The sequence below is a fragment of the Carcharhinus amblyrhynchos genome, chromosome 32 (genome assembly GCF_965287045.1).
Source record: "Carcharhinus amblyrhynchos chromosome 32, sCarAmb.v2.hapA, whole genome shotgun sequence".
Taxonomy (NCBI): Eukaryota; Metazoa; Chordata; class Chondrichthyes; order Carcharhiniformes; family Carcharhinidae; genus Carcharhinus; species Carcharhinus amblyrhynchos.
In genome coordinates this window covers 9,429,206-9,457,031 of record NC_137355.1, presented here as the reverse complement: position 1 = coordinate 9,457,031, position 27,826 = coordinate 9,429,206, and the positions used below count along the sequence as shown (strand labels likewise).

At 45.2% G+C, this 27,826-nt stretch overlaps 1 protein-coding gene across 1 annotated transcript in view; it reads left to right on the top strand.

The window, feature by feature from the left end:
* Positions 1–25,091, top strand: part of ireb2 (iron-responsive element binding protein 2) — a 55,736-nt gene extending 30,645 nt beyond the window's left edge. The window contains exons 8-22 of the mRNA XM_080216139.1: positions 66–205; positions 324–495; positions 581–681; positions 5,747–5,863; positions 9,477–9,636; positions 11,221–11,356; positions 12,692–12,776; positions 13,611–13,767; positions 13,865–13,989; positions 16,564–16,668; positions 18,765–18,907; positions 19,800–19,947; positions 20,627–20,749; positions 20,835–21,020; positions 23,794–25,091. Of these exons, the coding sequence (XP_080072265.1) occupies positions 66–205; positions 324–495; positions 581–681; positions 5,747–5,863; positions 9,477–9,636; positions 11,221–11,356; positions 12,692–12,776; positions 13,611–13,767; positions 13,865–13,989; positions 16,564–16,668; positions 18,765–18,907; positions 19,800–19,947; positions 20,627–20,749; positions 20,835–21,020; positions 23,794–23,904 (2,009 nt within the window). The 3' untranslated portion in view covers positions 23,905–25,091. The remainder of the gene's footprint in view (positions 1–65; positions 206–323; positions 496–580; positions 682–5,746; positions 5,864–9,476; positions 9,637–11,220; positions 11,357–12,691; positions 12,777–13,610; positions 13,768–13,864; positions 13,990–16,563; positions 16,669–18,764; positions 18,908–19,799; positions 19,948–20,626; positions 20,750–20,834; positions 21,021–23,793) is intronic.
* The last annotated feature ends 2,735 nt before the right edge of the window (positions 25,092–27,826 follow it).

Sequence of the window (27,826 nt, the reverse complement as noted above, 5' to 3'; positions counted from 1 at the left end):
TATAAACGTGGTGCTTTCTTTATCTCCCCGTCTGTGAATAAAGTGAGTGTTTGCTTGCTTCCCAGGGGTTGGCGGGATAGAAAGCGAAGCAGTTATGCTGGGCCAGCCAGTCACGCTGACTTTACCTGAGGTGGTCGGATGCAAACTGGTGGGGGCCACAAGCTCTTTGGCCACCTCGATCGATGTTGTCTTAAGCATAACAAAGGTATGAGAAGGTTTTGGAATTTCATTTTGACCCTTCAAACTGTAATATTACCCAAATTACAAGCAAACAGAGCACAGGAGTCATTCATTTTATTTCTCTCTCTTTTAATCCCCTCCAGCAACTTAGACAAGTAGGTGTTTCAGGCAAGTTTGTCGAATTCTTTGGCCCAGGTGTGTCTCAGCTGTCGGTGGCGGACAGAACAACAATAGCAAACATGTGTCCTGAGTATGGTGCTACCGTGAGCTTTTTCCCAGTTGACGATGTGACTCTACGGCACTTGAGACAAACAGGTGAGAGAGACTTGCAAATTTATCGGAACTCTCAACCCTCAACTCTTCCCTTGAACATTTTAACTGATTTATTTTTAACCGACAGGTTATGACGAAGCAAAGATTGAAGCTGTGGAAACGTACTTAAAAGCTGTGAAGCTGTTCCGAAACTATCAGAATCCATCAGAGGACCCAGAGTATTCGCAGGTGATTCATTTGACAGGAACAAAACTAAATGATAGTGTTGGTGGCAGCACAGGTGCTGAATGACCTGGAGACATACGCACACAAGAAGCAGGAAGAATTGAGAAGTTTATTAAGAATCCTTAGCTTTGTGAATAGAGGCTTAGGTACAGAGGAGCAGGAGTAGAACCATTCAGCCCATCGACCCTCCTCTGTCATTCATTACGACCATGGCCAGTGCCTGTGTAGCCAAGTTGGTTGAACATCAGGCTTTTAGTCTGAGGATTCCAGAGTGCGACTTGCTATCCAAGCACTGCTTTCGGCTGAAGGTGTTCACTCCCCAGGGAACATTAAGAGGGAAAAAATGAGAAATTACTGCTTCAGAATAAGTGAAATTTACTGATGATACGAAGATAGGTGGAAGGGCAGGCTGTGATAAGGATACTGTAACTCTGCAACAGGCTATAGATAGATTGGGTGACTGGGTGAAAACCTGGCAAATGGAGTTTAACGTGGGGAAGTGTGAGGCCACGCACTTCCGAAGGAGGAATCAAAAGTCAGATTGCTATCTAAGTGGAGAGAGACTGCAGGTGATTCAAGTACAGAGGGATCTGGGTGTCCTAGTGCCTGAATCACAAAAAGCTAGCAGTCAGTCCCAATGGGTAGTTAAGAACGCAAAGGGCATTTTTGGCCTTTATTGCAAAGGGGTTGGAGTCTAAAATAGAGAGGTTTTGTCGCAATTGTACAGGATGGTGAGGTCTTACCTGGAACACTGTGAACTGTTTTGGTCCCCTAAGTTATAAAGGATATAGTAACATTGGAGGCAGTCCAAAGGAGATTCACCAGGCTAATTCTCGAGATGAGGGGATTATCCTATCAAGAGATGTTAAATAGTCTGGCTGTATATTTATTGGAGTTTAGAAGAGTGACGGGTGAACTTATTCAAGCGTATATAAGACCCTGAGAGGGCTTGACAGGGTTGAGGTGAGATTCCTTTTTCTAATGGGCGAGTCTTAAACAAGAGGGCATAGCTGCAAGATAAAGGGCCGATCTTTTAAAACTGAGCTGCGTAGAAATTTCTTCTCGCAGAGGTGGTGAATCTCTGGAATTCTCTGCCTCAAAGGGTAGTGGAGGCTGGATCATTAGAAGTTTTTAAAGTGGAGGTGGATAATATTTGATAGATCAAGGAATAGAGGGCTGGGGGAAATGGCACAGAAAAGGAGTTGAAGCCACATAGATCAGCCATGATCATATTGAATGGTGGGACAGGTTGAAGGACCTGGTGCCCACTCCTGCTTCTGTTTCTGAGTTCTTGTATGTTGTGTATCCACTTCATTGCCTTTTTATCCACACTATTCTCACATCCCTTCATGACATTCTCATTTAGAAATCTGTCAGTCACTACTCTAAACATACTCAATGACTGAGCTTCCACGATCCTCTAGGGTAGAGAAACTTCCTCCCAATCTTGGCCCTAAGTGGCTTCCCCCCTTATTTTGAAATTGTGACCCCTGTTCTAGACTTTCCAATCAGGGGAAACATCTTTCCTGAATCTACCGTCTATCCTGTTAAGTATGTTGTTGGTTTTGATGAAATCACCTTGCGTTCTTCGAAACTCTACAGGCCCAGCTTTCCCCAATCCCTCCTCATGGGACAGTCCTGTCATCCTGGGGACAAGTCTGGCAAACTTTTGCTGCACTCCCTCTGTGGCCCTTTCCCAAGGCTAGGGGACCAAAACTGCTCACATTACAAAGACAAGGGAGGCATGCTAAACCCTTTATACATCACTAGTTCGTCCCCAGCGAAAGTGTTGTGACCAGTTCAGGGCACTATACTTTAGGCCAACCAGTTGGCCAAGAAGGATACTAGACATCAATTTTCACGCAGTTTTAGCACAGTGACACATTATAAATGTCTGAGTCATAACTCTACAGGGCAGCAGCAGTGTCAGCAAGTTTTTCATATTCTTTTGATTAAGCAAATAAACAACCCCTTAAAGGGTCACTTTCAGATCAGGATGGTCATTCCCTGGGCTGAAGGTGCACTGCAGCCCCTGGAGTGCCCGCTGGGCATGGAAGGCTTCTGGTGTATTGGTGGAAGTGTTGATTTGTCTTTTGAGTAAACCAAATTGACTAAAGAACCACTTCTTAACAAACAAAAACTCCCATGGAAACTTATTAAAATGCCAGGGCTAATGATGCACTCCAGTGATTGGTGCACTCACTAGTCACTGGGAGCCTGAAGAGTGTCTCTTTCTACCCTTTTGAATATACAAGTTAACAAACTGATGTGTTAACAGCCTCTTACAGGGACATTGTAATAAATATGTTGAGCAAACTTACAAAATTAATCAAAATATTGTTTCTGGGACCATTGATACACTCCAGCCACTGGTTGGGGAAGGCCTCAGCGTGTCTGTTTAAATGCTTCTGAATATACCAACAAATTAATTTAATAAATTAACTGTTCCTTAAAGGAGTAGAATGTTTTTCTCTCTGTATGTGCATGTCATTATCCAATGAGTACCTCCCCCGACCCGTAAAGACATGGGGCAGGCAGAGCTGAAAAACTCCGCCCCAAGACTGGAAGCTCCCACCCGAGCTCCCCCTCACCCCCGCTACAATTCTCGTGGTGGGCAGGAAAATTCCACCCTTAATCTTAATTTATCCAGTTCAGCCTCATGGAGAGTGCAGTAAATTTACCAGGATTGCACTAAAGATTTTCATATCCCTCTGTGTCCTCATCCCCTCTCTAATACTGTAATCTCCTCCAGTCCCTCAAGAGATTTGGATTCCTCCAGTTCGAACCTTTTAAAGCAGCCACATTCTAATTGCTCCACCATTAGTGGTCCCGCCAAGGTTCTGAAATTCCATCTCTCCTCTCTCTTTTAAAGTGCTGCTTAAAACCTACCAAACCATCCCCCAATATCTCTTTATGTGGGCTGTCCGTTGAGTGTTCTTGGTAATGCCGCTCTTTCGAAGAACCAACGCGGGCACTATAACCGAAAGGCTTCCTTCAGTGCTGTGTCATTCCATTAATCTAGTTGTAGCCCACACAAGTTGATGTAAACAATCCCTTGAGAAAGGTGTTCTCCCTGTGTCCTGAACAATATTTATCCCTCAGCCGACACCGCTAAAACATACTACTGTTTGCAGATTAGGTTAAAGGTAAAGGCAAAGTTTAAAGTTTATTTACTAGTCACATTGCAACAAAATTACTGTGAAATTCCCCTAGTGACCATAATCCAGTGTCTGTTTGGGCCAGTGCATTTGACTAGCATGTCTTTCAGAATGTGGGAGGAAACCGAAGCTGACATGGGGAGAATGTGTCAACTCCACACAGACAATGACCCAAGCCGGGAATTGAACCTGGGTCCCTGGCGCTGTCAAGCAGCAGTGCTAACTCCTGTGCTGCCGTGCTGCCCCTGTAGAGTCTACAGAGTCTCAAACAAAAAGAGAAAATGCTGGAAAATCTCAGTAGGTCTGGAAGCATCTGTGGAGAGAGAATAGAGCCAACATTTCCATTCTGGATGAACCTTCGCCAGAGCGGTGAAGGGTCATCCAGACTCAATGTTGGCTGTATTCTCTCTACAATGGGCTGTCAGACCTGCTGAGATTTTCCAGCATTTTCTGTTTTTGTTGCAAATTAGATTGTTCCATTAGCAACAATACAACAGTGATTACACATCCAAAATATTTCACTTGGTTGTTAAGCACTTTGGGGACACCCTGAAGGCATGAAAGATGTTATATAAATGCAAGTTCTTTGCAACGTTGTAGCATTTTCCTAGTGTTATAATCCCATAAAAACAATTGTTGAATTAACTCTATGTAATCCAAAATTCTGCAAAAAAGTGATCGAGACTAAAAAAAATCCTGGTTACAAAGAAGCTTCTGGTTGGGTATGACAACTTTTGGGAAGAAAAGGCTTGTGACCAGAAACGTCTCTCTTGTATCAGATCTATGAAACTTCTACTTATTAACCCACCTACCATTGTGGCACAGTGATTTGCACTGCTGTCTCGAAGCGCCAGGGACACAGGTTCAATTTTGGCCTCGGGTCACTGACTGTGCAGAGCCTGCACATTCTCTCCGTGTCTGCGTGGGTTTCCTCCGGGTGCTCCAGTTTCCTCCCACAGTCCAAAGGTGTGGGTTAGATGGATTGGCCATACTGAATTGACCCTAGTTTCCCGGGGGTTAGCAGGGTAAATATGTGGCGGTTATGGGAATAGGTGGGATTGTGGTCAGTGCAGTCACGCTGGGTTGAATGGCCTCCTTCTGCACTGTAGGGATTCTTTTTTCCACCTGAAGGTAGCTTGGGAGCTGATGTTTCGTGTCAGACCTCCCCCTGATTATAATGGGGGTTACGAATGCAGCTATGCACTTATTCTTCACAGAATATGCTTTTTTTATTCTTCACAGAATCATACAAAGCAGAAGAGGCCCTTCGGCCTATCGAATCTGCACCAACATGTGAGAACCACCTACCTAATTCCATTAACCAGCACTTGACCCGTTACCCTGAATGTTATAATGTGCCAAGTGCTCATTCAGGTACTTGTTAAAGGATGTGAGGCATCCTGCCTCCACCAGCCTGCCAGGCTGTGCATTCCAGACCCTCACCACCAACTGCGTAAAACAGTACTTCTTCACATCCTTCCTAAACTTCCTGCCTTCACTTTGAACTTGTGTCCCCTCGTGACTGGCCCTTCAACTAAGGGGACCAGCTGCTCCTTATCCAGTCTGTCCATGTCCCTCATAATCTTGTACACCTCAATCAGGTCACCCCTCAGTCTTCTCTGCTCTAACAAAAATAACTCAAGTCTATCCAACCCCTCTTTATAACTTAAGTATATGTCATTGGCCTTGATCATTGTGAAAGCACACAAACAAGTTTCTTATGGGAACAGGATATTCCACGACTTTGACCAGTTTCTAAAGTGTAAAGCACCAACAGAGCACTGCCTGTGTCCCGACCTCTTCTCTTGCAATTTTGGGAAGACAGTGAAATTCTGCACACTTGCTGTGTTAACATTGTTTGTTTGCCGGCTGAGCAGTCTGTATTGGTGTCCTCTGTGTCTATTCCTCAGGTAATAGAACTAAATCTGTCAGCTATTGTCCCATATGTGAGTGGTCCGAAACGGCCGCAGGACCGAGTCGCGGTGAACGACATGAAGAAAGATTTTCAGAACAGCCTGAATGAAAAGGTGAGTGCGCCGGGATTTGGGCAAACTGTGTGGTGCTTTAATTCTGGACGTGGGATCTTGTGAAAGGTCACGGGAAAGTAGTTTGTTTAATTTCTTGGCAGAAGTGGGGGAGATGCAAATCTTTTTTTTGTGTGTGTAGAAAATCTTCACAGAACCAGTTTTAAAAAATGGTATTGTACAGGGATAAAGAAGGTCTGTGCTTCAGATTACAGTGAAACTATATGTGATGAATTATACTCTATGCAAATATGTCCAGCTCACATGACTGGTTATTTATTCATTGAGTCGTTAGATCTAGGACCCAGAATATCACTGATTTGTTAAGGATCGTTTCACGGGTAAGAGAATACAGATTAGATCTGTCAGTGCTGAGTATCGTTCATAGCTCCTGGGACTTAGCATTCTAGCCGCAGAACCTGCTACTTCAAAAAGAAAATCTAAAATGTTGATTTAACTCCCCCGAGTACTAAACGGCTTTTGGAACTTGAACTTCTGGTTAACTGCCAGAAAAGATGCTGACTAACAAAAGAGGCATTTTCAAGAGTGAAAATTGGACTCTGCGGTAGCTGTTCATGTGAAATTTCTTTTGCTGGTTTAAGAATTGGTAACCCATTAGAAAAATTACAAAAATATCTGTGTGGGAGGAAACAACTTTATACTGTTCGAGATGAGGGTACTGATTGGTGAAGGTGTTGCCACAGAGAATGCACTAGTTGGTGGTGATTGATAGTTAACTGCTGAGCATTGTTTGACACTTAAATTAGGAATGGAATTGCCTGGTTTAAATTTCAAACAATGCTTGGCAGTTGACTGCCAGTGGCTAACAGCTGGTGCATTCTTCATGGAAATTCCTCTACTAATAAAAATCACTTTCCAACCAATCAGTATCCTCTTCTCATACAGTGTAAAATTGTTGTACCCCCTGACATTGAACAGCACAGTGGTTAGCACTGCTGCCTCACAGCTCCAAGGGCCTGGGTTTAATTCCGGCCTCAGGCCACTGTCTGTGTGGAGTTTGCACACGTTCTCCCCGTGTCTGCGTGGGTTTCCTCTGGGTGCTCTAGTTTCCTCCCACAGTCCAAAGATGTGCGGGTTAGGTCGATTGGCTGTGCTAAATTGCCCCTTAGTGTCAGGGGGATTAGCAGGGTAAATGCATAGGGAAATGGGGGTAGGGGCTGGGTGGGATTGTTGTCAGTGTGGACCTGGTGGGCTGAATGGCCTCCTTTTGCACTGTGGGGATTCTACATAAGACAAAAGGCTTTGTCAAAATGTCTGTTTCTGCAATACTCAATTTCTGTATGACCAAACAACTAATTATCAACCCACTTAAACAAGTTCACAGAAAACCTTTTCTTCCCAAAAATTGTCGTACCCAACCATAAGCTTCTTTGTAACCAGGATTTTTTTTTAACAGTCTCAATCACTTTTTTGCAGAATCTTGGATTACATTGAGTTAATTCAACAATTGTTTTTATGGGAGTATAACACTCTGGAGCTAAGGGGCTAGGGTCTGGGTGGGGTGTTCTGTCAGAGAGTCAATGCAGCCTCGATGAGCCAAAAGGCTGCCTTCTGCGCTGTAGGGATTCTATGATTCTAAAATCTGTGCTGAGTTATCTAATCACTAATGGATAGCACTGTATAGTCAGCACTAAACTTGATTGTTGCAACTCTGGCTTGATGATATAGAGGCTTGGTGAGCTCAGTTGGCTGGACGGTTGGTTTGTGATGCAGAGCAATGCCAACAGCGCAGGTTCAATTCCCATACCAGCTGAGGTGATTCATAAAGGCCCCACCTTCTCGACTTTGCCCTTCGCCTGAGCTGTGGTAAACCTCAGGTTAATTCACCACCAGTCAGTTCTCCCCAAGAAAAGGAAAAGACAGCCTATGGTCATCTGGGACTGGAGTGGCATTTCATTTTCGGTTTAATATCTGTGCGTAGTCAGTTGAGAGCAGGAGCAGGGCGGCACGATGACACAGTGGTTAGCACTCCTGCCTCACAGCCATGGACCCAGGTTCGATTCCCAGCTTGGGTGACTGTCTGTGCAGAGTCAGCGTGTTCTCCCCGTGTCTGCATAGGTTTCCTCCGGGTGCTCTGGTTTCCTCCCACAGTCCAAAAGACATGCTGGTGAGTTGCATTGGCCGTGCTAAACTCTCCCTTGGTGTACCCAAACAGGCTCTGTAGTGTGGTGACTAAGAATCACTGGAGGAATCAGGAAGAAATCACTGGGGGCATGGAGGCAGCAGACAGGAAATTGTAGGCTGGGTAGCCGGACTTCAGTCATTGGCAAGATTGGGGCCGTTGTTAAAGATGAGATCGCAGAGTTCTTGGAAACGCATGATAAAGTAGGACTGAGTCAGCATGGCTTTGTCAAGGGGAGGTCATATCTGATAAATCTGTTGGAGTTCTTCGAGGAGGTAACAAAGGAGTTAGATAAAGGTGTTTGACAAGGTGTCGCATAGGAGGCTGTTAAATAAGTTAAGTGCCCGTGGTGTTATGGGTAAGATCCTGGCATGGATAGAGGATTGGTTGACTGGCAAAAGGCAGAGTGTGGGGATGAAGGGGTCTTTTTCAGGATAGCAGCCAGTGACTAAGGCGTCAGTGCTGGGACCACAACTTTCACAATGTATATTAACGATTTGGAGGAAGGAACTGAAGGCACTGTTGCTAAGTTTGCAGATGATATAAAGATATGTAGAGGGAAAGGTAGTATTGAGGAAGCTGGGCGCTGCAGAAGCACTTGGACAGGTTAGGAGAGTGGGCAAAGAAGTGGCAGATAGAATACAATGTGGAAAAGTGTGAGGTTATGCACTTTGGAAGGAGGAATGGAGGCATAGACTATTTTCTAAATGGGAAAATGCTTAGGAAATCAGAAGCACAAAGGGACTTAAGAGAATCTTGAACAAGGACTCCCAAAGTTTGACGTGCAGGTTCAGTCAGCAGTTAGGAAGGCAAATGCAATGTTGGCATTCATGTTGAGAATGCTAGAATAGAAGAGCAGGCACGTTCTCCTGAGGCTGTTTAAGGCTCTGGCCAGACCCATTTGGAGTATTGTGAGCAGTTTTGGGCCCCATATCTAAGGACAGATATGCTGGCCTTGGAAACGGTCCAGAGGAGGTTCACAAGAATGATCCATGAAATGTCATATGAGGAACGGTTGAGGATTCTGGGTGTGTAATCGTTGGCGTTTAGAAGGATGAGGGGTGATCTTACTGAAACTTACAGGATACTGAGAGGCCTGGGTAGAGTGGTCGTGGAGAGGATGTATCCACTAGTAGGAGAAACTAGAACTAGAGGGCATAACCTTGGGCTAAAAGGACGATCCTTTAAAACAGAGACGAGGAGGAATTTCTTCAGCCAGTGAGAGGTGAATCTTTGGAACTCTTTGCTGCAGAAGGCTGTGGAGGCCGGGTCATTGAGTGCCTTTAAGACAGAGTTAGATAGGTTCTTGATTAATAAGGGGATCAGGGGTTATAAGGAAAAGGCAGGAGAATGGGGATGAGAAAAGAAATCTGCCATGATTGAATGTTTTCTATATCCCATTGAAAAGTGTATAATTCTATATCATTTGTCTTGTGTAGTGTGTGACTGTGTTTATGTTTCCATTTTGTGCAGGTTGGTTTTAAAGGCTTTCAGATTCTCCCAGTGAAGCAGAAGGAGATAGTTGCCATTGAGTTTGAGGGGAAGGATTATAAGCTGGCTCATGGTTCTGTTGTTATTGCTGCTGTCATAAGCTGTACCAATAATTGTAATCCATCTGTCATGCTGGGAGCAGGTACAGTATATATTTGTCATCAATGTACTCTGAAATCACATTTGTTTCCTGTCTGGAATTTCTCTGTCCCGGGGAACAAGAGGTTAGGGTTTTCCAAGTTCAGCCTGATTTAAATCCAGCTGGAGACTGATGAGAATGGAAGGAGTCTTGGCATTCTGAGCTCATGTCCTTGGAGCAATGATCACAGCTTGCTCGTTTAGCAGAAGCAGCATTTTGAACTGGGGTGGTACTGTTGGCACAGTGGTTAGCACTGCTGCCTCACAGCCCCAGGGACCCGGGTTCGATTCCACTGTCTGTGTGGGTTTGATTCCACTGTCTGTATGGAGTTTACATGTTCTCCCCGTGTCTGCGTGGGTTTCCTCCAGGTGCTTCAGTTTCCTCCCACAGTCCAAAAGTGTGGGTTAGGTGCATTGGCCATGCTAAATTGCTCCTTGCTGTCCAGCGATGTGTAGTTAGAGGGATTAGCCGGGTAACTATGTGGGATTATGGGGATAGGTCCTGGGTGGGATTGTTGTTGGTGCAGACTCGATGGGCTGAATGGCCTCTTTCTGCACTGGAGGGATTCTGTTATTCTATTAAGGATATTTGGTGTGGAAATCTCACTGGGAATTACAGGGATTGGGAGCAATGACTTTCAGGCAGGAGACTTTCTCCCACGGCTTTTGAGCAAGGCATGTTTAAACTATGATTGTGACCAATTTCCCTGTTTCGCCTCGCCAGTCCCATCTCAGAATGGCCAGTTTTTGTACCAGTTCTCTGGTCACTGGGCACCTTGAGAAACCTGTTATTCACCTCTGTGAGCTTGGCTGTAAGAGTCAGCAGGCTGTTCACCACTTTGGGTACAGCAGTGCTGCTGTTCACTTGAGTTCTGACATGCTCTTTCGTAGTTAGCTTCAGTCAGAACCTTGACCCGCCCTAGGGCACTGGATCTGGAAAAGGTTTCTCCCCAAGTCAGCCCATGGCTCAGCAGGTGGCACTCCCTTCGTTGAGTCAGAAGGTCGCGGGCTCAGGTCTCACTCCAGGGACATGAGCACAAAATCTGGACTGATACTCTAGTGCAGTAGTAAGGGATGGCCACAGTGTCTGAGGAGGTGCTGTCTTTTACTGAACCATCTGTGCTAAAGCAATATCCTGCTGATGCTAGAAATCTAAAGTAAAAATAGAAAATGCTGGAAATACTTGACACACTCTGTCCACACCTGTGAGAAAGAAACCCTTTAAGTTCTACCATTTTCTGATTTTTATTCCCCTTCTTGGGTGGATGTAAAAGATCCTGTAGCGAGGAAGAGTGAGGTAGATCTCCACCCTGTCCTGGCCAATATTTATTCCTAACATTGCTGCAGACTGTGATAAATTGTGTTGCTGTTTTTGAGAGTTTGCTGTGCATTATTTGACTGGCAGGCTGTCTATGTTGCAGCTGTGACTGTGCTTTCAAAAGCTTTCAATCGGTTGTAAATCTCGAGAGGTTGGGAAAGGTGCTAAATAAGTGCAACTATTTTTTGAACTTACAATTGACAATCCTTACTCTAATCCCATTAGAAACTCATAGAGGTTCATTGCCGCCATTCTAATTATTTCCACCAGGTTTACTGGCTAAAAAGGCCATTGAAGCAGGCCTGTCTGTCAAACCCTACATCAAAACCAGCTTGTCCCCTGGGAGTGGGATGGTGACCTATTACTTGAATGCCAGCGGTGTACTGCCTTATCTGCACAGTCTCGGGTAGGTGCTTTCAGTTGCTCAATGTCAGCGGAATCCTATTCAGAAATGAAGTTAAGGTGACTGCAAAAAAATTTCAAAGAACAAAGTACAGCACGGGAACATGACCTTCGGCCCTCCAAGCCTGTGCCGATCGAGATGCCCTAATTAAACTTTAAAAAAAAACCTGCCCTTACTCGGTCCATATCCCTCTATTCTTTCCCTATTCATCTATCCATCCAGATGTCTCTTAAATGTTGCTAATGTGCCTGCTTCCACCACCACCTCTGGCAGCATGTTCCAGGCACCCTCCGCACTGCATGAAAAACTTCCCCCGCACATCTCCCTTAAATTTTCCCCGTCTCACCTTGTAATTGACATCCCTTATAAAAGCCTGATTATCCACCCTGTCTATACCTCTCCTAATTATGTAGACCTCTATCAGGTCTCCTCTGTTAAAAGTGAGAGGGATCCAGGTTCAGCTCTGGCCTTGGATGACCGTCTATGTGGAATTTGCACGTTCTCCCCGTAACTATGATTTCCTTTGGGCTTCCTTCCACAGTCTAAAGATGTGTGAGTTAAGTTGATTGGCCATGCTAAATTGCCCATAGTGTTAGGGAGATTAGGACTAAATACATGGGGTTATGGGGATGGGACCTAGGTGCAGTTGTTGTCGGTGCAGACTCGATGGACCAAATAGCAGCCTCCTGCATTGTAGATTCAATGAAGCCAACTTCTCACATATTTGTGATGTGCTCTGGAGTAAATTTACTTCCCCTATTTAGGGGTAACAAGTAGGGCTGTGGACTTGAGGTTACAATGCAATCAGGCCATGATTTTATTGAACGATGGACTGGGCTGGAGGGGCCGAGTGGCCTACCCCTGCCCCTAATCCATCTGTTGATGAATTGTGGTGAGTGACAGAAGCTGTGTCCCTCGCTGGCCAAACCCAGAGCTTCTTGGCCTTTTCCGAATTGCAAACATGCATTCAATTGCAGTGAGTGAGACATGAGTTCATTAGCCGTACAAGTGTTGGAGCTGTTTCTAGTTTGTGTGTGGAGAGCTTGGTGATTGAATGGCTATCTTTGAGAATAAGGATTAAGCCTTGAGTTTTGTGCAAGTCTTATGAGTGGACTCAGTCCAGGAAAGCACATTCTTTTGTGCAAATTAACAGCGTATCTAAAAATCAGATGCATGTAACTCACTGGACTTATATTAGACAATGACACCAGCAACCTACGTGAATAAGCCACCCCTCTGTTCTGGCATATATACAAGTGGCATGATTACTGATGCTTCTACAATGGTAAATGTAAAGTCTGGGCTAAAATTAGTAACTTGCCTATCTATTTGCGATAGGTTTGAGGTTATTGGCTACGGCTGTGCAACCTGCGTTGGGAACACAACTCCTTTGCCAGAGTCTGTCGTTGCTGGGATCCAACAGGTAAAATCGGCTGTTTGCTTTGTAAATGTCATAGCGCCAATGAGGATACCTGGAGACATGCGTGTGCTGTCAAACATGTTTCAGATGTCGCTTAAAGCATGGACAAAATGAATGTTATAATGGAAGAGATTTGGAACCGACTAGGGGTGGGGGAAGCATGTCTCAAATAATTCTCCATATTTTTCAGATTTAATCACTTTGCAGTGACGTTTTCTGTCTCAGTTAAAGTATAGTTATATCATTGGTGGCACAGTGGTTAGCACTGTTGCCTCACAGCGCCAGGGACCCGGGTTCAATTCCCGGCTTGGGTCACTGTCTGTGCGGAGTCTGCACATTCTCCTCGTGTCTATGTGGGTTTCCTCCGGGTACTCAGGTTTCCTCCCGCAATCCAAAGATATGCGGGTTAGGTAGATTAGCCATGCTAAATTGGTATCAGGAGAATTAGCAGGGTAAGTGCTTGGGATTATGGGAACAGAGCCTGGGTGGGATTGTGGTTGGTCCAGAGTCAATGGGCTGAATGGCCTCCTGCACTGTGGGCATTCTATGAACTTTGAGGTTACATCACCATTGCGTAGAATGTGAAACTCTGGAAAGCTGTTCACTTGTAAATTTCAATTTGGGTCCATTGTGCTGTTCCCAGCTCTCAATTCCTGCTTTCATTAATTTTTATTATTTTTAACTGCATTTCTCGCTCTCTCTTTCTTTCCCTACTTTCCATCCCCCTGTCTCCCCCTCTTCCCCCCTTGTTGCTCTTTTCCCCCACCCTCGTTGCCCTTTTTTCCTCCTGATCTTCACTGCCCCTCTCCCCACTCTCTCTCTGTCTCTGTGCTACAGGGTGACCTTGTTGCATGTGGAGTTCTCTCTGGAAATAAGAACTTTGAGGGCCGCCTCTGTGACTGTGTCCGTGCCAACTACCTCGCCTCTCCTCCATTGGTGGTCGCCTACGCCATTGCTGGAACAGTCAACATAGACTTTGAAAAAGAGCCTTTAGGTGAGTTTTTTGATCTGTCAGCACATCTTTGTCTATTGGGTTAATTCATTTAATTTGAAAATAAGAGTGATTTTAATATTTCGCTGCACTTTTCTAGGTGTAAACTCCAGTGGGAGAGAAATCTACCTTCGTGATATTTGGCCAAGCAGGGAAGAGATTCAGCAGGTGGAAGAACAACAAGTGATCCCGTCCATGTTCAAAGAGCTGCGAGAGAAAGTAGAGGTTGGTGACAACACGGCAAACCAGGCCACAAATCCCAAGAGATTTGTTAATTCTGTAGTTTGAGTTGAGTGCCAGGTATTCTCCTTGGGTTCAGTGAGAGTTAGTTAACTAGGGATCAGGAAAGCTGAGCCTATCTCTTTCCCCAGGTAAACGTAATGAGTTTCAAGGGTTAAACAGAGAACCCCCATCATCCATGGGCAGTACAGTGGTTAGCACTGCTGCCTGACAGCGCCAGGAACCCACGTTCAATTTCCGGCCTTGGGTCACTGTCTGTGTGGAGTTTGCACTTTCTCCCCGTGTCTGTGTGGATTTCTTCTAGGTGCTCGGTTTCAGTCCAGAGATGTGTGGGTGGGTTGGCCATGGTAAATTGCCCCTTAGTGCCAGGGGGACTAGGTCATCTAAATGCAAAGGGTTATAGGGCTAGGGACTGGTTGCGATAGTGGTCGGTGCAGACTCGATGGGCTGAATGGCCTTCTCCTGCACTGTAGGGATTCTATGATTTGCAGTTTCTGAATCGAGGAACATTGGTGCCACAGAAGGGTCCAAGAAATGACCATCTCCATTCAAATAGAACCTAACAACCTCCCCTTAACATTCAATGGCAGTTACCATCGCTGAATCCCCTACTGTCAACATCCTGAGGGTTACCATTCACCAGAAACTGAACTGGTCCAGCCATATAAATGCTGTAGATACAAGAGCAGGTCAGAGGCAATAAATTCTGTACCAGGTAACTCACCTCCTGACTCCCCAAAGCCTGTCCACCATCCACAAGGCACATGTAAGGAGTGTGATGGAATACTCCCCACTTGCCTGGATGGGTGCAGCTCCAACAACACTCAAGAAGCTTGACACCATCCAGGACAAGGCAACCCTTTTGATTGGCACCTCATCTGGGTTTGCAAAACCTCACTTACTGTACTGTCTGGAGACAATACACATCTCTTTAACTTGTGCTCAATGCTCCTTCCACTCACATTGTTAGCCACTTGAGTAGCAGATTGGATGTAAAGATTCGCATTCTAATCAGCAATCTGTAAACTGTCTGTGCTTTATATGCTCTGTTTGAGGCCCAAACTCTTCATTCACCTGACGAAGAGGGGACCCTCAAAAGCTTGTGAGTTTACTATCAAATAAATTGGTTGGACTTAAACCTGGTGTTGTCAGACTTACTTCCCCAGCCAGCGGCACCCACATCCCATAAACTTTAAAAAAACCTCCTTACTCTGCAAGGTCATCTGATGCACTGCAAAGCCCTTAGGGCTATATGCTGCCTGCTGTGTTTTGTGCACACTCATGCTCCAAGCATCTTTAGAAGAAAACACAGGACAAAATAAATGTATAAACTATATTTTTCTTAACAACGTTGGATTTAAAAAGATTTTTCCATCTCCATGAACATACAACCGAGGATTAAATGTTGACTGGAACAGTTCCATTGATTGATTGTAATTAAATAGAATCACTTGATCCGTTTATCAGTTCCAAACTCTGAGAGCGACTCGTTAGAAGGACCTCTATTATAGGGCAGGGAGGCAATCTGTGGATACATTAGACCATAAAATATAGGAGCAGAATTGGGCCATTTGGCCCATTGAGTCTGCTCCAACTTTCGAACATGGCTGATCAGTTTCTCAAAACCCATTCTACCACCTTTTCCCCATAATCTTTGATCCCCTTACCAATCAAGAACCTATCTATCCCTGTCTTAAATACATTCAATGACCTGTTCTCCTCTGTGGCAATGAATTCCACAGATTCACCACCCTCTGGCTGAAGAAATTCCTCCTTATCTCAGTTCTAAAGGGCCGTCCCTTTACTCTGAGGCTGTCCCCTTGTCTCTCCTACAAATGGAAACATCTTCCCCACGTCCATTTTATCCAGGCCTTTTCAATATTTTGTAAGTTGCAATGAGACTCCCCCGCCGTCATCCTGCTAAACTCCAAGTACAGACCCAGAGGCCTCAACTGCTTCTCATACGTCAAGCCTTTCATTCTTGGGATTATTCTGATGATCCTCCTCTGGACTCTCTCCTGGGCCAGGACATCCTTCCTTAGATATGAGGCCCAGAATTGCTCACAGTATTCCAAATGGGGTCTGTCAGCTAACAGTAATCAGTTTAAACCCTACAGGCAAGGATTCATCTTTGTCTAGCTCACGTGTTGCACAAGGGATGTGGATCCTGTGCACAGACCATTCTTCCTTTTATCATAATTTACTTGTCACACTTGTCTGCTATTTCCATTATATAGTTCTATCATTGTTTCCCATTCAAATCTCTGGTGTTGACTGTCCTAGTGTAATTTTGGTCTCGGGTCACTAGGTGGCTCTGAGGATTGAATTTCTGAACGATTTCCCTCAGCATCTGCTCACCAGCTGGGCGGTGGCTAATTTTCTAAATTTAACTAAATTTACTCATTTGAAAAGTGAATGGCTGAATGAGGAACTCTTGCCCAGAATGTGACCATGTGTTATGCTTGGACTTGAGGAAAAACACGAGGAACTGATTTGTAATTTAAAACAATCTGAAACTCTGAGTTGTAGTCAAAAGAAATTCCCATTACTTTTTCTTAGAAAGGAAATAATCGCTGGAATGCCTTGGATGCTCCAGAGTCGCTTCTGTACCCCTGGGATTCAAAATCAACTTACATCAGATGTCCTTCATTTTTTGATAAATTTGTAAGTAATTATAGTTCTATGCTCGGTTCGATTCATTTGTTTGCTGCCATGTCCTTGTTTATAAGCTGGTTCCTTTCTTTCTTGCACTTCCTCCTCCGTCCTCCCCCTCCCCTTTCCCTCCGTGCTCCCCCTCCCTCCCCTTTCCCTCTGTCCTTAACCCCCCCTGCCTCCCCTTTCCCTCCATCCTTAACCCCCCTTCCCCCCCCCTTTCCCTCCATCCTTAACCCCCCTTCCCCCCCGCTTTCCCTCCATCCTTCCCCCCCCTCCCCTTCCCCTCCGTCCCGCCCCTTTCCTGCCCCTTTTCTCACTAGTCTGTTGTGTAGCACTGTGTCAAATGCTTTTTGGGAGTCCATATATACCACATCAACAGCACTACCCTCATCAACGCTCTTCAAAGAACTCCCATCCATTTGCTGTATTAAGTATTCTGGGTGTCTACTGGTTTTTAAATCAACTATATTTCAAACTGAACTTTTTTTAATGTTTACAGATTCCATTGCAGGGTATTTGAGTTTATTCTTGTATTTTGGTGCACGTAACTTGAATCCAAGTGTTTACATCCATTAACAATTTGAAGTTTATTCTCAGTAGGCTATGTGTTTTGTGTTTTCGACATGTCGTAATGCTGCTGGAAATGAGATGCAAGTGCCAGCAGTAGCTACAGAAATCACTGTTCTTTGTATTCTTTTGACCCTCGTGCTTTTTAAAATTTTTTTAATCCATCCTGTTACCATTTCTAATGTAAAATCCTGCAGAAAGTGGAACAGCTGCTAGGTCCTTGCTTGTAACTAAATAGTGGAAAATCAGGGATGGTTAAGTGGTGACAGATCAAGGGCAGGGGTCAGTGTTTCAGTATCTCTCTGTTTGGGAACATTGGAAGATGTAGGTTGATGGGCAGGACCATTTCTCTGTCTGAGAACATCCATAAAGAATGAAATGCGGTTGTACTGTGTCAGTTAAGTTTCAGTGCTCCAAATTTTGATGAAGCCTTTTATTTTAAAGGGAATGCCGGTGTAAAATTAAAGAAGTCTTGCTGGGCAGCACGATGGCACAGTAGTTAGCACTGCTGCTTCACAGTGCCAGGTACCCAGGTTCAATTCCTGGCCTTGGGTCACTGTATGTCACATTCTGCCCCTGTCTGTGTGGGTTTCCTCCGGGTGCTCCAGTTTCCTCCCACAGTCTGAAAGACGCGCTGATTAGGTATATTGGCCATGCTAAATTTTCCCTCAGTGTTCCTGAATAGGTGCTGGAATGTGGCAACTAGGTGATTTTCACAGTAACTTCATTGCAGTGTTAATGCAAGCCTACTTGTGACACTAATAAATAAAACTTATTTAAAAATGAGCTAGCTAGACCAGCTCTGCTTTGAAACAACGGCTCTGTTCCCTCTCCATGGGTGCTGTGCAGCATTCCCTGTTTTTGTACATGTTAATCCACATCTGTAATACTGAACAGTCTACAGGAAATAATATTTTAAATTTGCTTCACTTGTGAGTAGGCTTTGCTGGCTAGGCTGGCATTTATTGGCATATACTGGCATAGGCGGCAGTTCACATAATGTACACTAGGGTGATCCCAGGTTTGGAGAGATTTTCTCATGAGGAGAGGTTGAGTAGGTTTGGGACTGTACTCACTGGAGTTTAGAAGAATGAGAGATGATCTTATTGAGACAGATCAGATTCTCGGAGGGTTTGACAGGTTAGATGCTGAGAGGTTGCTTCCCCTTGTGGGAGAGTCAAGGACCAAAGGGTATCATCTCAGAGTAAGGGGGTTGCACATTTAAAACAGCGCTGAGGAGGAATTTCTGCTCTGAGGGGAGTGAAGCTGTGGAACTCTGTCCCGCAGAGGGTTGTAGAGGCTGGGTTGTTAAGTATGTACAAAGCTGAGATAGACAGATTTTTAATCAGTAAGGGAATCAAGGGTTATGGGGATAAGGCAGGAAAGTGGAGTTGGGCTTGTATCAGATCAGTCGTGATCTCATCAAATGGATAGAGCGACTCGATGGGCTGAATGATCTACCTCTGCTCTTATGACTTATAATCTAAACCTTCAGTGTAGATGCACGTGAATTTAAACCCTCTCCTTTCTATCCAAAGACCAAAGAACCGAGCTGTCCGCAGTCCATTGAAAATGCTCATGTCTTGCTACACCTGGGAGATTCTATTACCACTGACCACATCTCCCCCGCAGGCAGTATAGCCCGTAACAGCGCTGCTGCCAGATACCTCACCTGCAAAGGGTAAGTGGCTTTTATTTTAAGTCATGGAAAGTATTTTCATTTTAACTGTTGAATTATTGATTTGCAAGCATGATACTTTAAAACCCCATAGTTTTTTTCAAGCGTCCTAATCAGAAGCACGTGAGCTTCTCTGACAACTAAAGAAAAGCTAAATTAATTGGATCATTTCTTTTATAAAAGATCACAGAATGGCAAGACACCAATTCATTCCATCAATGTTTAGCTATTAGCCAGTTACACATTTTGGGAAATGTAGAAATAAGAGAGTGCCATTCAGTTCCTCAAACCAAGGGGCAGCATGGTGGTTAGCACTGCAGCCTCACAGCGCCAAGGATCCGGGTTCAATTCCTGGCTTGGGTCACCGTCTGTATGGAATTTGCACATTCTCTCCCGTGCCTGCGTGGGTTTCCTCCGGGTGCTCCGGTTTCCTCCCACAGTCCAAAGATGTGAGGGTTAGGTAGATTGGCCATGTTAAATTCCCCCTTCGTGTCGGGGGGGACTAGCTAGGGTAAATGCATGGGGTTATCAGAATAGGATCTCGGTGGGGTTGTGGCCAGTGCAGATTCGATGGGCCAAATGACCTCCTTTCGGACTGTAGGATTCTATGAATTATTGTGAGAGATTGTGCACTCACAGAGCAGGTCTGTATCTGGAATCTGATGAATGGAAAATCACTAGTCCTGTGTGTGCGCTTCCCCTGGGTCTCTGAGCAGCCCTGCCAGTGGGGAGCGTGAATTACTACTCTTCCTTTCTATTTCTTATCTGAAGCTACCTTTGGGTCAATGGTGATTTCTTCGACTCAACTGCCTCGCAGTACTAGTTCATTCAAACCAATAACCCGAATTGAAACAATGATATATTAACTATGTGTGAATTCTTCTCTTAAACTTAGCCTCACGCCCCGTGAGTTTAACTCTTACGGAGCACGAAGAGGGAATGATGCTGTGATGACCCGAGGGACCTTCGCCAACATCAGGCTCCTGAATAAATTTATTGGCAAAACTGCACCTAAAACAATACATATCCCGTCTGGGCAAACAGTAAGTATTCAGCGTCTTTGGAACTTTGAAATAGAAATATAAGTCCTGCTGAAAAAAGAAACAACTTATCTAAGCTTTCCATCTTGCATCATTGGGACAGTTTGCAGGAAAACAAACTGCAGTTAACTGTCAATCAACTGGTGCATTCTCCATGGCAATTCCTCTACCAGTCAGAGCCCACTTGCCATCCAATCAAGTACAGTATAAATTTCCCTGACATCTGTATTTTTAGGAATTCATAGAATCCCTACAGTGCAGAAGGCTGCCATTTCGCCCATTGACTCTGCACCAACTCTCCGACAGAGCATCTTACCCAGGCTACCTATCCCCGTGGCCTTGCACAATTATCTCACTAATCCCTCTCACCTGAACGTCTAGGGCCACTAAGGGGCAATTTAGCATGGCCGGTCCACCTAACCTGCACATCTTTGGAGTGAGAGAGGAAACCGGAGCACCCGGAGAAAACCCATACAGACATGGGGAGAACGTGTTGACTCCGCACAGACAGTGACCTGAGGTGGCAGTCGAACCCGGGTCCCAGGAGCTGTGAGGCAGCAGTGCTGACCACTGTGCTGCCACGCAGCCCTGAGGAGCGCAAGACTAAAACTTTCAACAATGTTTTTCATCATCAATACTCAAGATTTGTATGATCAAACAAGTAATAATATTTTCCTTACAGCTCGATGTGTTTGATGCAGCCGAACGGTACCAGAGGGAAGGCTTTCCACTGATTATTTTAGCTGGGAAAAGATACGGCTTGGGTAGCTCGAGGGACTGGGCTGCCAAAGGACCTTATTTACTGGTAAAACCTGATTCTGTCTGCATATAAGAACCATCCCGGATTGAAACAAATTGCCAGTGCCAATTATTGTGCTCCTGTATTTCAGGGTGTCAAAGCCATTCTAGCAGAGAGTTACGAGAAGATGCACAAGAACCACTTGATTGGTATGGGCATTATTCCCCTCCAGTTCCTTCCAGAGGACAACGTAGACAAGTTAGGACTGACTGGAAAGGAGCGTTATACAATAATAATCCCTAAAGAACTGTGCCCCGGAATAGCAGTCAGTGTAACGGTACGGATATCAAATCCTTTGTGTATTATGCTCGTATAGTTTATTGCAGCTTTGTTTTGCTTGTGCGGATGCTGCGGATGGTATTGACGGAAGGTTTTCAAGGGATATACATTCCTCCTCATGTCGTCTGCCTGAATCATGCATGACTTTTCTATCACCGCATAGAATCAGAGAATCCCTACAGTGCAGAAGGAGGCCATTTGGCCCATCAAGTCTGTGTTGGATAGTTAAGACACTTCATTTGGTCAACTTCCAACAAGCTCATGGGAGATGGAAACTGTCTTTTCTCTTTACCGTTGTTAGGGCACCACAGTGGCACAGTGTTAGCACTGCTGCCTCACAGCACCAGGGACCCAGTCCCACATTCCAAGAGGTGTAGGTTCGGTGGATTGGCCATGCTAAATCGCCCCTTAGTTTTTTTAAAGTTTAAAGTTTGTTTATTAGTGTTACAAGTCATCTTACATTAACGCTGCAAGGAAGTTACTGTGAAATTCCACGAACTCGCCTCACTCCAGCGCCTGTTCGGGTACACTGGGGGAAAATTTATCTTTTCCAGTGCACCTAACCAGCATGACTTTCAGACTGGAGGAGGAAACCAGACCACCTGGAGGAAACCCATGCAGACCACGGAGAAAGTCTGCAAACTGCACAGAAAGTGACCCAAGGGGGGAATCGACCCCAGTCCCTTGTGGTGTAAGACAGAGGTACTAACTATTGTGCCACAAAGGTGTGCAGGTTAAGTAGATTGGCCACAGTAAATGTGTGGGACAGGGGAAAGGGCCTGGGAGGGATACTCTGTCGAGAAGTTGGTGCAGACTTGATGGGCTGAGTGGCCTCTTCTGTGCAGTAGGGATTCTATGATTCTTACATCCTTAACATGTGAGCCTGGATAGATTGTTCTGGAGCATCATGGCTGAGCCTCAAAGTTCTCATGCTGTGCACCCCCCTCACTGGAGCAAGAATCTTTCCCCATTTAGTTTCCTTCCTTAGGCCCCAGTGTGACAGTTCACATCAGCTGAGTGAGCACAGATGGAAGGATGGCAGGGACACAGTGCCACATCGCATGCAGTTTGGGATTTATGTGACCTGATTGTTGTGTTGTGTCAGCCAGCTGAGAAACAGACATGAGCTCACCTGCCATTCAGGGGGATTTATTCTTGTGATTTGTGAGCAAGCAACAGCTGCAAACTACATCACAGCTTTTCCTTTTTAGTCACCCCTCTAAAGTTGACAGTGAGCAAATGCTTTATAAAGCAACGACTAGCAGGGGCAGAGTGGCACAGTGCAGCACGGGACCCTGCTGCTCAGACTATAAGTTACTATGAAAGGCGTTTTCTAAAATGACCACTCATAACTCTTACACCTTGTCAACTCAACAGCTGAAACATGAAATGCCCAGCCCCCTTATTCACAAGGGAATGTGTTCTCTTCAATGACCTGTGCTACATTTAGAAAAATACTTGTGTCGTTACAGATTTCTCCATCTTCCTTACTTGCCCCATCCTCCTGCAATCTGTTAGTCACAAGTTTGATGCCATCTACCCTGCCCTTGATATGTTGGATTTACTTTTGCTCTAGCTCAGGCCCAGCACCCCTCTCCCTCAATTCAGGGAAGAAGGATAAGTTGCTCACCCAGAATTTCATGATGTTTCTTTTTTTGCCCCCTGAGTCCCACTGGGTCTGAAACTGCAGTGTGCACACCACAGAATCACAGTAGTGCAGAAAGAGGCCATTTGACCCATTGAGCCTGTACCAACAACAATCCCGCATTTACCCTGACACTAAGGGGCAATGTACTGCAGCCAATCCATCTAACTTGCACATTTTTATACTCTGGGAGGAAACCCATGCAGACACGGGGAGAATGTGCAAACTGCACACACAGGCTGAAATTGAACCTGGGTCCCTGGTGCTGTGGGGCAGCAGTACAAGCCACTGTGCCACTTTGGGAGTGAGGTTGGGGAAGGATGGCAGGGGATGGGTGCCAACAGTAGGCATAACTGCAGGCGACATCAGCCTGTCTGTGGCTTCCTGAGAACGTTGTGATTGGGACTGCTTGGTGCTTGATAATCTGCTGCTGCTTTCTGTCCTGAATTTAATATATAGATTACCTTCTACCAGCACGGTTCAGACTCTGAAACCAAAGACTGCGGATGCTGGAAATAGGAGAGAAATCCAGAAAATGCTGCAAACGTTCAGCAAGTCGGGCAGTATCTGTGGAGGGAGAAAAACAGGAGCAACATTACAGTTTACCCACCTGACTGTCTTTCTGTCTCCACACTTGCTGTCAGAGTCTTTTCTAGCATTTTTAGAGTTTCAAATGCAAAAAGTTTGAAATAGAAAACTGAACCTGCTGCAAAATCTGTGTGGAATCTGCATGTACTCCCCATGTCTGCGTGGGTTTCCTCCCACAGACCGAAAGATGTGCTAGTTAGATAGATTGCCCATGCTAAATTGCCCCTTAGTGTCAAGGGGATTCAAAGGGTAAATATGTGGGGTTATGGGGATAGGACCCAGCTGGGATTGTGGTCAGTGCAGGCTTGATGGGCCAAGTGGCCTCCTTCTGCACTGTAGGGATTCTATCTATCATCAATCTGATCTGACAACATCGGTGGAGAGAGAATAGAGCCAACGTCTCGAGTCTGGATGACCCAGCATTTTCTGTTTATGTTTCAGATTCCAGCATTCTCAGTTTTTAGCCTGTGTCTTAGTGAAAACTGAACAATTGTTTGTCCCAGTGTGTAACCTGAGATTTCCATGTGTTATCTTGCAGACAAGCACGGGGAAGACATTCAAAGCGGTGGCCAGGTTTGACAATGAAATGGAAATCACCTTTTACAAGCAAGGTGGCATTTTGAATTATGTCGCTCGGAAGATGCTATAAGAGCCACTGCATCATTTGACTTAATCTGCAACTGTGATCCAAATGTGGCTTGTGGGCTCCCGTGGCCAGATGACACTATTTGCATCAGGTGCTCTTGGAGTGAAGGGTGTGGCTGTTGAAGTCTTTCATGTTGGGTGTGCTGTATGTTTCAGAACGGTCTGCGTGCAGCTCGAGAGACCAGCAGTGGATGGGAGGCCTGGCGTTGCAAGTACACATATGAATTCTTCCTTTTGAGTTGATGCTCATTGTATTAACTTTTCATTTTTTTAAAAAAAATATAACTTAAAACTTGTGTATAAAACGTGTGCGTTGCAAAACTGACCCATTCAGATCAGAAGACAGCTAAAACGACATTGTGCATTCAGTTCACTACTGCCTTTCTCCACACAAGGTTTTCATCACCGCGATACGTATTTGTATCTAACGGTGATTTTTTTTTTAAACTCCTTTTCCACATTAATTTTAGCCTTGTTTCCTTCTGTTGTAAACCGTTTTTCAAACGTGGAAAACAAAGGCTGGCAGGAGTGTTCAGAACACTGTGAAGTAATGTCCGTCAGAGGTGGGGGAGCAAAGAAAGAGAGAGAGAGACTTGGGACGGAAGCAGTGTGACAAAAGTGTTGAGATTTTTATTTGCTGTCTGTATAGGCGGACGAAAAGCATCTCACATTTAAAGCCTCAATGTATGGTAGTGTATGATAAGTGTCCAAGCAGATGTTTCAGTGGCAATTCCGCCGTACAAATGCTACTGATGAACTGTACATTTTTAATAGGTTGTAAGAATAAACAAGTCAAACCATAAAGCTGGGTCACCCTGTTTGATACTCTGTAAACTTGCACAAGATTCTCAAATATTGATGCGATCAAAAGGACACAATAGTTACACGATTGCGTCATTGCGTTTGTTGTTTTTCACATTCTTACGTTACAGATGTATCTGGTGCCACGCAGAATTGTGAAATGTTTGTTCTAACAGTCGCTCATTTCAGTGATCCCCCTTCCCACCCCCGTCACGGTGGCACAGTGGTTAGCAGCGCAGCCTCGCAGCGCCAGGGACCTGGGTTCGCGTCTGGCCTAGGGTCACTGTATAGAGGTTGCACATTCTACCCTTGTCTACGTGGCTTTCCTCCGGGTACTTTGTTCCCTCCCACAGTTCAAAGATATGCAGGTTAGGTTGACTGGCTAAATATTTTTAAGAAGCGGGTTGATGGGTTCTTGATAAGAGAGGGGATTAAGGGTTATGGGGAGAGGGCGGGAAAGTGGAACTGAGCCACAACAGATCAGCCATGATCTTATTGAATGGCGGGGCAGGCTCGAAGGGCTAGATGGCCTACTCCTGCTCCTATTTCTTATGTTCTTATGTTCTTATGTTCTTAAATTGACCCAAGTGTCAGGGGACTAGGAGGGTGAATATGTGGAGTTATGGAGATAGGGCCTGGGTGAGACAGTGGTCAGTGCAGACTCAATGGGCCAAATGGCCTCCTGCTGCACTGTAGGGATTCTGTGATTCTACGTCTGCAGTGGCTTCATCTGAGTGCTCCAGTTTCTTTCCACAGCTGAAAGATATGTGGGTTAGATTGACTGACTGGCCATGCTAAATTGCCCCTTAGTGTCCTAAAATTTATTATTCATTATTCATTCATTGGACATCTGCTTCACTGGCTGGCCAGCATTTATTGCCCATTCTTAGTTGCCTTTGCTCAGAGGGCAGTTGAGAGTCAACCGCATTGCTTTGCCTCTGGATTCACATGTAGGCCAGACCAGGGAAGGATGGCAGATTTCCTTCCCTAAAGAACATTAGTGAACCAGATGTGTTTTTATGACAATTGACAACGGTTTCATCAATGTTCATAAGTAGATTCTTAATTCCAGATTTTTTTTTATTGAATTCAATTTCCACAATCTGCCCTGGTGGGATTCGAACCCAGGTCCCCAGAACATTAGCTGAGTTTCTGGATTAGTCATCGAGTGATAATACCACTAGGCCAATGCCTTCCAAAATGCATAGGTTAGATGGGATTGGCCATAGGAAATGTGTGGGTTTGCAGAGAGAAGGCGGCGGGGAGGACCTGGCTAAGATACTCTGTCAGAAAGTCAGTGTAGATTTGATGGGCCCAATAACCTCCTCTATACTGTGGGATTCTATGAAATGTCTTTGATGCAACTGTTAGTGAAATGTTTCGAGAGCACCTTCTGCAGTCAGCGGCTCCCTCAAAGCGTCCAGTGAATTTTTGAAGGTAACACAATGTGATGAACTGATGAATGTACAGACGTGGTACTGAATGGTGATTCCCATTAGCCTTTGTTGGAAGGCTGCCTGTAAAACAACAGGCTCCAAAACACGTTTAACTGTGAATTACTGCTGATTGGGGAGTCTAATGGTACAGGGTTTTGTTTAAGAATGAATCAAATATTAAAATTTCACCGCACAAATAATGGTAGAGGTTTACAACCCTCTTCTGCAATTGTTAATTTTAAACCTGAGATTGATGGGCTTTAGTTACTTTTGTTTGCTGCTCTTTGAGATGTGGCATCAATTGCAAAGCTTGCCTTTGTTGCCCGTTCTTAACTGCCCTTGCACTGAGTGGTTTGCTAGGCTATTTCAGGGGGCAGTTCTGAGTCGTAGAATCCATGCAGTGCAGAAGGAGGCCATTCGGCCCATCGAGCCTGCAGTGACAGCAATCCCACCCAGGCCCTATCCCCATAACCCCGCATATTTACCCTAAAAAGTTGCCCCGATACTAAGGGGCAATTTTATCAAGGTCAATCCACCTAACCACATCTTTGGGAGGAAACTGGAGCACACGGAGGAAACCCACACAGACACAGGGAAAATGTGCATACTCCCCACAGTCAACTGAGACCAGAATTGAACCCAGGTCTCTGGCACCGTGAGGCAGCAGTGCTAACCTCTGTGCCAACCATTTTTTGGATGGTTTTGCCAGTGATACACTAATATTCATAGAATCCCTACAGTGCACAAGGAGACCATTCAGCCCATCAAGTTTGCACAGACAATAATCCCGCACAGACCCTATCCCATAACCCCACATATTTACCCTGCTAGTCTCCCTGACACTAGGAGCAATTTAGCCAGTCCACTTAATCCACACAACTTAACTGTAGGAGGAATCTGGAGCACTCGGAGGAAACCGACGCAGATGGGGGAGAATGTGCAAACTCCACACAGGCAGTGACCCGAGGCTGGGAATCGACCTGGGTCCCTGATGCTCTGAGGCAGCAGTGCTAACCACTGTGGCAACGTTCTCTCTATGTAACTTATCTATTCCCCTCAATATGTTTAAAACTTAGATCAAATAACTCTATTACCATCTACTGGTGGACAAGGCATAATGGATACTGTGCCACCTAGTGGCTGGAGGTAGGCAATGAAGTGTTCACTGAGAACAAGAGGCTTGATGGGTCTGTTGTTCCAATTAGGAATTTTTCCAATAAGGCTGCTTCAACCAAGCAGCCTTATTGGAAAAATGGGGATAGTTGGTCAGTTGGCAGTGTCTGATGCCACGATCAAACGAGCAGACGTAGGGCGGAGAGGATTAGATTGTTCATGTTATAGATGCAGCACGGTAGCACAGTGGTCAGCACTGCTGCTTCACAGCTCCATGGACCCGGGTTCGATTCCTGGTTTGGGTCACCATCTATGTGGAGTTTGCACATTCTCCTCGTGTCTGTGTGGGTTTCCTCCGGGTGCTCCAATTTCCTCCCACAGTCCAAAGATGTGTGGGTTAGGTTGATTGGCCATGGTAAAACTTTGCCCCTTAGAGTCCTGAGATGCGTGGATTAGCAGGCAAATTTGTACGGATATGGGGGTGGGGCCTGGGTGGGATTGTGGTCGGTGCAGATTCGATAGGCTGAATGGCCTCTTTCTGCACTGTAGGGTTTCTATGATTCTATGCAGTTATGT